At 40.1% G+C, this 11124-nt stretch overlaps 1 protein-coding gene across 2 annotated transcripts; it reads right to left on the bottom strand.

The window, feature by feature from the left end:
- Window positions 1-1209: 1209 nt before the first annotated feature.
- Window positions 1210-8410, bottom strand: ubac2 (UBA domain containing 2). Of its 2 annotated transcripts, XM_069692859.1 has the most exons (10): window positions 8248-8410; window positions 7679-7803; window positions 6586-6705; window positions 6139-6245; window positions 5546-5669; window positions 5354-5401; window positions 4582-4690; window positions 3537-3679; window positions 3018-3164; window positions 1210-2840 (listed from the first exon to the last, which is right to left on the bottom strand). In XM_069692859.1, the coding sequence occupies exons 1-10, from the start codon at window positions 8276-8278 to the stop codon at window positions 2733-2735; spliced, it is 1062 nt and encodes a 353-aa protein (XP_069548960.1). In that variant the 5' UTR covers window positions 8279-8410; the 3' UTR covers window positions 1210-2732. The 2 variants fall into 2 exon arrangements, with proteins under 2 accessions (XP_069548960.1, XP_069548961.1); XM_069692860.1 differs by lacking the exon at window positions 7679-7803.
- Window positions 8411-11124: the final 2714 nt, after the last annotated feature.

Below are 11124 nucleotides of genomic sequence, written 5' to 3'. Positions count from 1 at the left end.
GGTTATTTTGTTTCTTAAAAAAAAAGCAAAAAAAAAAGCAAATCTCTTACAGCATGTTTTATAGTCAAATTGCAGACTAATGGTCTTTTACCGGCCGAAAGATATTTCTCACTTTTTGGTCAATATTATTTCTTTAATCTATTATCTACTGCATAGATATCTACTGCGATATACACAGTATTATGCAAGGCATGACAGTGTAGAGTAAAATGTAATAGAAGAGGTCTCCATGCATAAGTAGAGCCCATTTTGTAATTTCCCTCCTGCATTCCTACATTGCCTTTAATCCCAGATACGGTTCCACGCTGAGCTTTCCAATAACGGCCTCTGGCTATGAGAGATATTTGTTTTTGTTTTATACGTGAGTTTTTGCCCTGCTGCAAAGTGTTCTAAAAAAAAATATATATGCACAGGTTTGTTGTAATATGCATACAGGACTTGTTTTTCATTATTCAATACAAAAAAAAATACAAAATTTCTCCGAAGGCAGGGAGTGAGTCAAATCAGATTAAATGCAACGGCTCAAACAAAAATGAAGTTATACAGTGGTTTGTGCCAGACAAATCAGACTGATTGGCGACAGCTAACAGTGAAATGAGAAATCCTCAAAACAGTGGAAATATATATAGTGTACCTAGTATTTTGTCTTTATGCAAATTAACCCATATCTAATCTTAGTAAAAGAGTGCCATCGTGTGTTGAAAATAGGTACGGCAACAGTGTAGCGAATCGCTTTTCACCTACAGCATAGATTATGACATTAAAGCTATTCATCTATTGTTTTTATTGTCATGGGCTGCATGGAAAAAATTATGGGAATAGTCTTATAAGGCAACAAATTTCTGAAGATTGTAATTTGGAGATGGTGGTAGAAGATTAAAGAAATACTCAGCAAAGTCAGTATAGGATAAATTACATGTCAAGAAATAACATAACCAAACAAAAGTATAGTTGATCTCCTTGACCTTTCTCTCTGTTGTTAGAATATACTCCATAAATCATAGTCCAGTGTTTTGCATTTTTCCATTTCGCACACTGACTCAGAGTGGCCAAAAACGAGTGGGTGATTATGTCTCCACAAACCAATGTAAAAACCTCCAATCTAACTTAATGACCAATATTCAATTTAGGATTCATTTTAATCTAAGCGTTACAGAAAACACTGCGGAATGTTTGCCTCTCAGGTAAGCGCTCATCATGATAATGCAATATGACTCACTCAGCAAGATTTATTCCACAGATCAAGTATGAGTCATTACAGTTCATCAGAAAGTTGTCCATGCAACAACTCCCTCATCACACCCATATACTAATATATCACTCTCAAAAAAAAATACATACACACAAATGGCAGACTCATTTCAGTTTTCATATATTATCAATATTATTATGCACAAAATATAAAACTAGCATCTGTCTTTGACATCAATACACAGTGGCTGCAATATGACTTCTCTTACATGTATGTTTATACACACAAAGTAGTTACTATACAGTAATTTCTTCTGTCATGATATTGCATAATAAATATCAACCAACTTTTAAGACCTGCTATTATTTAGACAAGTGGGCTGGCAGCGAAAATGCCTCAGTTAAGATGGAATAAATAAAAGTCTGAGGAGTGTGTGCATGAAATGATGGAAGAGGACATTCAGCGGCTGCTGTAAATCTGTGTACGTGCACTCATGTCTGTAAATGTGATGTCATTAACAGAAGAAGTCGCATCACCAGTATCCTGCCAAACAGCCTGTCACCAAACTAGAATTAAATATGGGCCAAACCAGTCAGCTCCAAAGAAGTCTGGCTCCTCCAGTAGCTGTCAGTCAGCCCTGCTGCTTCCATGAAAACACTGAAGAAGTAGCAACCGCGCAGCGAAGTCATTGTGAAGTAGGTTATATTCTTCATGGATTCTCTTTAATCATAAATACTGAAGCTGTGATCGTGAACGCTGCACCTCCTCACGGAGTGCGTGGCCTGAAGTTCTCTTCACAGTCTTCTACTTTACCCAATGCGAGATCAAAAAGAAAAAAGAAAAAAAACCTGACAAGTGACGTATTGTTCTCCGATCCGTTATGTCAAAAACCTTGTGCACTTTATTCTCTTCAGTTATCAGGGTCTGGAATTCTGGTTACACAGTAGCCATGTTGGAAGTGGCACTACGTTACATTGGGATACGTAAAACTGTATGTCACATAGCTTTAAGCTGGTGTCCGTGTGGAGGGTCTGTGGCGTCTCAGCTAATTTCAGCGTCACTTCTGTTTTAAAGAAATAACCCACTTCAGGTTTCCTCCACCGGACTTCAAACTTTTTAAGATGCACTGAGAGGAAAGCTCGGACCTGTTTGGTTTCTGTATATTTTTCATGTAGCACCTCTTGGGAGTTAGAAGTCTAACCCGCCTGCCTTGAGCAATGACGCCAGTTTCACACTACGACGGTCTTGAGAAAGCTATGACGCAAATGTCTTCCACTTTGTGCTTCACACTTTGTCATGAATCAGCCTGCTATCAGACTCAGTTCAGGTCGAGTTAGCCTGACACTGCTTCAGGAGAGCAGTGGCACTGCCTCACGTGACATGGATAAATTCTATTTGTCTTCTCTCCATCATTCACCATCTTTACATCTTTGCATTTTGATTTTTGCTCCACTGCTTTGATTGCTTCTTTTCCTGCTTTCGTTTTGTGTCCTCACTCGCCTATTTTTTTAATTTTTTTTTTGTCACTGAGCTCATTCCCTCAGTGTTGCAAGAGGAAGTTAGTTGCCATATTGATGTCATTATTTGAAGCTCTGAGGGCCTCGAGGGCATCAATCCTGGAAAATCCCATTTCAACTAAACGTGCAACCTGGGGGACAAAAAAAAAAAAAAAAAAAAAAAAAATCAGAACAAAATTCTGCTGAGAGGAACAGCCTCTCTATGAGGATTCATCCAGGTCACGTGTGAACCACAGAAAGTACATTCACGCTACCGATAAGGAATAACGACAAAAGACACAGAATAAAACACACAAGCGAACACCCACCTGTTCCTCTGCGACAGGAGAGTTGTCCAGTAATGGTGGCTGTGTGGATTGGTGTGTCTGAGCCTGAGGGCTCGGCTGTATTGGGGGTTGGTTCTGTCCTCTGTGTCTCAAGGACGGGAACAACCTGGTCCACTGTAACAACCCAGCCTGCACACACACACAAACACAGAGGCAGAATAGTGCTTTGTATGCACGTAGAGACTGTGAAGGTACTATAACCAATGGCATTTGGTGCTTAAAGTCAACTAAGTTCTGATGTTGCGTGGTTATGTTTATGGGAGGTCAGTCTGTGCATCAGCGTGGTAATAAGCAGGACGGTACCCGACGAGGAATTCTATCAGTGAATCACATTTGGGGTATAGCTCAACCGTAAATCTGAGAAGAAAAAAAACAAACAACAAAAACGCAGCTACTGCTTGACTTGAAGAATCTCGGTCGACTGAGGGGTCTCCGAGAGAGGATTGGACTTAATAGAATTTTAGCAGGCAGCCCCAGTAATAAGTCTGTGCGTCCACCTACCTGTGGCTGAGGTCTGGTGTTCCTCCTGGCCTCGTTGTATTGGGCCAGCAGCATTTGTTGGTCGAGCAGGTCCATCCTTTGCTGCCTCTGAATGTCCAGAGTGGCTCCCATCCCCAGAGGTGTCTCATTGGTTGGTTGGGAGCCTTGACAATCATATGATGTTGATAACATGTTAATAGGCAGGAAAAAAACAACAACATATAATTCTCTGTCAAAGATTTTGACACAAATAGATAAAAGTGTAAAAAAAAAATTGTGTAAAAGAAAAATTGAAATATTCCTTTAGAATTAGTGACAGGTTTCAAGATATTCATATGTTGCTGCTCCACTGATGTCCCGTCTTCCAGACACAGAAACATCACAGTGCCCAAACTTCATAACCATAACTATTATTGTGCTCCATTTCAGTAATGGAACAAAATGTGGAAAGTAACATTGTTAGGCGCTGACTATTTTGAGGCAGATAAGCACTATTTCACAGCTAAAAGGCTTAAAATGACCATGAAGGACATCAGGGATTGTGGAGAGGAAGAGCCACTTAAGGCAGAGCATTAAATGTAAACAACCTTTCAAAGAAATGTTTTAAGAGCTGAAAGTAATGCGTGCATTAGTATAAAAAAATAAAAATGCACATCATCAATCAACTGCTCTTATTAACAAATCTCTAGTGTTATCTTGCATACTATAATTTAAATGATTACATTTTTAAATGAATATAAAAAAAAAAATCTGTGAAACCTGACTAACTTTGGCAGTTGTGAAGTATAAAATAGCAGAGACAGCTGATCATCTTAACCTTAGTTTTTACTTGAGGGATTTTATTGATATGAAGGAGAACAAAGAAATATGAAAGAGGATTTTACGTATTTGTTGCAAGTCATTCTGCATCATAGCACTGGGTAAAAGCCTAAAACATACATACTGTAACTGTTTATTCTTTAATTAGACAGAGAGACAACAACTCCATGTCAGACCCGGCAACACTGGTCACTCAGCAATGGATTAACATACAAAGGTGTTTGCGATCACAAACAGATGGACTCACTTGAGAAGAGTGGCTCCAGAATATAGCGGCCAATACAAGACACCCAGGCGGGTACAAAGAGGATCTTCTGTAACCAGAGGACATTGAAGTGGTACAGTGCACCCGAGATCTGAAAGGCAAATTTATATATAAAAAAAAAAAAAAAGAAAAAATATACATGTGAATATAGTATGGAAATCACAAGCTGTATGGTATGTAGATGAATCCACAGAGTGTTGCTGAGGACGCAAGGCAATAACATCTTGGTGAATCCATGTATTTAAAACATGCATAAGTAATCTGTAGATTATTTTCTCAATTAATTGTTTCTTCTATGAAAAGTTTTAAAAAAAAAATAGTAAAAAGTGCTCAACCAAGATGACATCTTCAAAAGTCTTGTTTTGTCTGATCTACAAACAAATATATTCAGATATGAGCTTTTTTTTTCTTTTCTTTTTCTTTTTTAAATGTATGATAAAGCAGGCCTGGGTGCTATAAACACTGTCAAAGGGATAAATGCACCCAGACAGTTTTCAGTAACTGTGTCATTTGAGCTGTTTGTACTTCTCAACGTTTGTGATGTCACAAACTCACTCAGAAAAAAAAAGTCAGCCAATTAGAGGTGACGGCCAATTATATTGAGATATGTATTGTGATGGTTTTTGGTACCTAAACCCACAAAAATATCTTCTCATGGATATCAAGACTGCAAAAAAAACCATAGAAAAAGTGTCAAATATAGAACCTTTAATGCTGGTACACGATATATGACAAGAAGAATGAATCTACTCACCAGCCCACTGAGTGCAAGGAGCCACATGAAGAGGCTGGAAGTCAACAGCTGCACCACAGACCGGTGAGAGAGGAAGACAGACGAAATGACGGTCAGATTAGTTAAAAGAAGCTATTCTGAAAAGTCAAGAGCGAGTGGGAGACAAAACAAAATAAACACACATGTGGCCACACGAGAAGAACGTGGGTTTACCTGCAAGCCTACGATGTAGACCAGAGACTTGTTGGTGATGTCGATGTGGCCCAGTACCTGGGTGACTGGCATCCTGGGAATGGACAGGTAGAAAGGCACAAACAGAGAGAAGACTGGAGCGAGCCTGTGGACAGGAGAAAAGAGACAGGGAAAATGTCAACACAAATATGAACAGGAATATTTCAGGCAATCTGAGGGACACGTTCTTTTTTTTGAAACTTTACAATGAATAATATCTAATTCTTTCACTAAGTCTGTAAAGAGATTTTTTTTATTTTATTTGCCTCCCTTTGTGGAGGTAGATTGTTTGCTGCTGTCACAGTCCACCACCATCTAAATACTCAAATTTAAAAGAAGCACGGGGATTAAGAAATGACATGGTGATACAGGCTTACATGGTGACATGGGGGTGGGCGGGGCGGGGGGGTTGAACATTACAGATTTTCCACTAAAATGACACATGGTTTGAGACCTAACTAAATAGTAAGATGATCTATTTTCAATTGGCGGATACTCAGTGGCCGTAAACCTGACTAAAAAAACAACTCCCTTTCATAAATGCAGCACGGGCATGACTTTTACATCCTACTTACAGTCCTGAAGGCAGTTCCTCCACCTCATAGTCAAACAGAAACTGGAAAGCCTGGACCAACAGAAAGTCCATCAGCGCAGAGAGACACCAAGTGCCCAATAGGAAGGACTGGATTTAAGAAGAGACCGTATATGATGATTAGAACAAGACATACATTGAAAACCAAAAGTTTTACCCATCTTCAGACATTTTACTGCAACCTGGAAAGAAGCAGTTGCTACAAAAGTGAACCTATATTAATTCTGACTGACGATCAGACTTAAAATCCTGATTGAAAAGAACTAACTTTGAGCGTTTTGGTATGTAAGTGGTGAAGAAAAAAGAAAAGAAAAAAAAAGAAGTAGTAAACCGAGTCAGAAAATATACCCAAATTTGTGACACATCTATTGTACATTTTTGGGGCATTCTGTACTATATGAATTCATATGTCGAAGGTTTTGGTACTCACAGCAAACTTCCTCGTGCCGAACCTCCGCTCAAAGATTCGAAAGTTGTAAATGAGCAGGCTGCTGCAGAAGGAGTCCTTCATGTCCAGACAGACGAGTCTGCCACACAACAACCTCCACACCTACCGCACAAGGGAGCGCAGAGTAAGACGCGCACACGTTCAACGCAGGCGCAGGGGAACTTAACAGCCCGGCGTAATCATTTCTTTTCTCAGTAACACAGTATATATATCACACAAATGTTATACCAGAGTCGAGTTCAATGCCAAATCATCTTTAAAGCAGTTTGATAAAATAACATTATGTCAAAGTCAGATTAGTAACTTTTGCAGAGCTTTCTTCGTGAGCAAATGCAAATGAGAGGGTGTGAGAGGAATTTATGGCTCTGGCCCACCGTACAGTCTCTCCTGGCGTTTTGATTGCTTTCCCTGCCCATGGCCAGTTTTCATCTAGCGGTGACCAGCAGCTAATGTTGTCATGGCAAGGCAATTGCAGTTTAGATATTCCACTACAATAAATAAAATATTTTCCTCAGGCTATTTTGCAATACAGCACCCCCTATCCTCCACTGTGGATTCAGATGATAAAACAAAATAACCCTTAAACCTCAGAAAAAAGTATTTTGCTCAGTGTCTTTTGTCAAGGGGTCTTGCCGTTTCAACTATTTAGTTCACGCAACACAGCAATGATTTTTTTTTTTACTGCCATTATGTGATTGATTACAAATGTAATACGATAAGCTTCCTAACCTGGTGAAGACTGTGAGAGGTGGTGATGGTCTTGTCTGTTTTAAAAGCTCTTATTTATTTTTTTTTCAAATAATTACTTTGCGTTCGGATGAGTTTGAGCCAAAGTGAACGGTCTCGTCCTCTTGTCCTGATAACGTTCATTGTATTAGTCTCTCCAAGGGAAAGATAACTTTTTATTATTATTATTATTATTATTATTATTATTGACGTTAAAGGACGGATCTACACAGAGCAGAGGGGACATGGCACCTACACACTATTGGATGGTATTAAGATATTGGTATTAGATGTTGGGTTTGAGCCTCTGTGTCGCCCACAAACACACAGCCCGCTGCTGGAGACATACCTGGTGTTGCTGTGTGATAGCCTGCAGGTTGTGCATAAACAGTTGTTGGTACTGTGGCAGCAGGGTGAGCATCACAGTCAGCCCATTGAGAACCAGCAGGAGGCTTTTACACAGAGGAGCCTTGTCTGGGCAAAACACACACACACACACACACACACGCACATACACCCAGTTTAAGATGACACGATGACAGTGACTTCAGCAAACTGCTTTGCAAATGATGGCATTTACAATATAAAGCAGGAGCTTTATGATGGGGGCTGCTTTGTGTACGGAGGCGGGGCACGTCTATCCTTGCACGGTGGTACGAATACGGCTGGATGTTCGTATTATTTCAACAACAAGACCTCGGGTGAATTAGGCTGCTCCCCCAGAGGTTGTTCATTAAGTAAACGCAGCAGTAGCCGACCGATAAAACCTCGAATCAATGAACGAATGACAGCGCAACGCTTTCCTTTCCTCGGCCGGCTAAGCTAACGTGGTACCGTTGAAGCTGACAGTGGTGGGGAAGCCGTGAAAAGACTGCGACAGCCCCGCTGGAGCTTTAACGGCGGATCCGGGATACTTACAGAGGCCTCGAGAACCCGTGGTGGTGAACATGGTGTCCGGGTGAGTTACGGAATTCAGAGGAAGACCGTTAATCCCGAGACAACACCAAACTAACACTATAACACCGAAGTAAAGTTGGACAGAGGATCCATGCTGTCACTGTGACGAAAAAAAGGGGGGAAGAGAATTTTCTACGGAAGCCCGACAAGGCCAAAAAGGTGTTCTTTTGCGGGTTCCTAAAATGAGGTATGAACTGACCTGTCGGGGGCGCTGTTGCTCTATGTTGAAGTCGTAATAAGGCTCAGAGACAAATGTATCATGAACTTAACACCGCCGATACATTTAAAGCATTTACAATTGATAAAACAATAGAGAATGTAAAATATATTAAAGTTGTTTCTGTTATCACTTTACTGAAGCCATGCAGCAACATTAAAAAAAACATTTTCCATTCACCGTTTTCAGTTTTAAACCACTAATTTATTTTAGGACACAAATACAAAAACTTACAAAGTGCCCAACAAATAAAATAAAATTTTTTTTTTTTTTTTTTTTAAATGGAAAATGAGCTTTGGTATATAGTAATAAACTACTACTAATACAACTCGGCCCACATCTACTAGACCTACTACTTCGACTATTAGTAATACTACTACTACTACTACTACTACTACCACTAATAATGCACTTTTAAAGCAAGGCACCAAACAAATGAAACAAACAAAACTAAATGCAATTAAATATGTATATATATATAATCACAGTAAAATAACAATATATATATATAAGCATAGTAGTTTATAGATTAAGGAGGACTTAAAAAGGAAAAAAGAAACCTCTCTGGACAGCAAAAATGCAAGTTAAGAAAAGCTAATTATTTTGAGTAAACCTCTGGAATTGTTTTAAGACAGGTCACGGTCCCCGCACACCACATCACTAGATCTCCATGTGCTAAGTGATCTGTACCCCCAGGTTGAAAACCACTGATGTCATGACTGCAGCGTCCCTGCAGCTGGGATTTAGTGTCCTGCTCACAGGCATTTCAGCAGGGCAGATGCTGTGTCCGAATGATCCTCCTGATGGGAGGCAGTCCCCTTTCCCATCTTGCCACCCTGCTGTTATCTTATGATGCTCAGACAGGGCATTCCCAGGACCTGAAACGCAGGTCTAATCATGTTTGATCTTTAGCCTTGTCATCTATGACCATTTTCTAAGTACGTAATATGTATTTATGGACTGGGTGTGCATACAAGCAAGACAGGTAGTGTTTCATGTCTTGAAGCCGTGTGGCCAGCTTTCTGAGAGTGGTAACGGTGTTAATTATCCTTAGGGGCCTTGAGCAGGATGTGGCTACACAAAGTCCAGATTAATGTCTTTTTTCTTATGGTTCTCTGCCAGTGTCCTATCTTGTCAAGGTCCAGACTTCCTATGCGAAGGACCTGCTTTGTCTTATGGTCCAATAGCTGTTTATTCACATCAAACAGTGTGTGTACTTCTTGCCCTGGCTGTGATTGCTCCTGAGCCAGTTGATACAGCATCCAAGCACATTTGAAAAGATACGGTGAACAGCTGTCTAATAGTGTTGCATTTCCCCATCATCCGCAGATGCAGTGGTGTGTTAGTTCCCATTGGTTAGTTCCCACCCATTAGGTCTATTTGGCTGCCTGTGGTCAGATGTGACTGCAAAGCAGATCTCAGTAACAGCTTGCTAATTGTGTTTCAGACCTTCTCTGTCACTGATGTAGGAGTGAGGTCTAAAAAGGTTGCTTTGCCCCTGTTCTCAATCAAAGATAATCAGATTAAACAGCGCGGAGATGTGTGTATGTGTGTGTTTGTGTGTGCTTACCAATAAAGAGACTCCAGATTTGGAGACAGCCTTGACTCCTGCTGTTTGCTTTGTTCATTAAGAGGAGATGAGCAGATGGTTTGCTGGTCTGTTGTGCAGTGCACACACGCGGGCACACACACACACACACAGAGAAACACACACACATGCAAATACACATACACAAATGCATGCTCGGTCTTGTCACCTTAGCTTTATCCTCCATTTATCTTTTCCATTACACATCTCTCGGCAGGACAATGCCACTCTGTGAATTGTGAGGGACGTGTGTGCGTGTGCGTGTGTGCGTGTGTGTGTGCGTGTGTGTGTGTGTGTGTGTGTGTGTGTGTGTGTGTGTGCGTGAGAGACAGAGAGAGATACAAGGGAGCATGAAAGAGTAGAGCGGTACTGAATGAAGTCACAAACCTTTTTAGTGAAGACAGTGGTCATCTGAAAAGCTGATGACTCATTCACACATTCATTTGTGAATCATTCCTATTCACTTGTCAGCCTCTCTGTATTCAGGAAGAATTGCTTGTACCGGAGGTATTGTTTCAGTCCTGCATCACAGCTTATCTGCCGGTGTCCAGGAAATGGCACACCGCACATTTAGACAAGGTTGCATGAACAAAACCTGGCTTACTGCAAAGATTTTTTTTTTGGCACAACAAATGGGCTCAGAACAATGTGAAATGTATTATTTACAAAACGTAATATTCCTTGCCAGTTAAGTTCAAAGAGGAAATTGCTTCTAATACTTCTAAACAACTGGCATGTTTTACCTTTGACCCCTTTACATAATTTATTAAATATTCACCCTTTTAACCTCTGCATCAGTTAAGGAGCACTTGGTGTATTTTTGCATGTCTTGGGCCACACAAACACACTATTTACTTTCAGTAACAGAACTGGTTTGACCTCAATTTATGAGTTTTTTTTTAAATATGTCTTCTATATGCATGTATAAAGACTTTTTGTAATTCTAAAATGCACATTGAGCTACAATTGATTTATATTTTCAGACATTCGGAGGGCTTTAATCCAAAATGAGTCCGAAAATCTTCTTCATTAG

The sequence above is a fragment of the Brachyistius frenatus genome, unplaced genomic scaffold (assembly GCF_029030835.1).
Source record: "Brachyistius frenatus isolate BFR_SWC_R1_liver_20210118 unplaced genomic scaffold, ASM2903083v1 Contig_13, whole genome shotgun sequence".
Classification (NCBI taxonomy): domain Eukaryota; kingdom Metazoa; phylum Chordata; class Actinopteri; family Embiotocidae; genus Brachyistius; species Brachyistius frenatus.
This window is presented reverse-complemented; position numbering and strand designations above follow the sequence as displayed.

What these genes read in the sequence shown, in the direction of transcription:
- ubac2 (XM_069692859.1), bottom strand. Translation starts at nt 8,278, where the DNA reads ATGTTCACCACCACGGGTTCTCGAGGCCTCT. An exon ending in TCTGGAGCCACTCTTCTCAA is followed by an intron (nt 3,680 to 4,581) that starts GTGAGTCCATCT and finishes ATGATTGTCAAG; the next exon opens with GCTCCCAACCAACCAATGAG. An exon ending in ACACCAGACCTCAGCCACAG is followed by an intron (nt 3,165 to 3,536) that starts GTAGGTGGACGC and finishes GTGTGTGTGCAG; the next exon opens with GCTGGGTTGTTACAGTGGAC.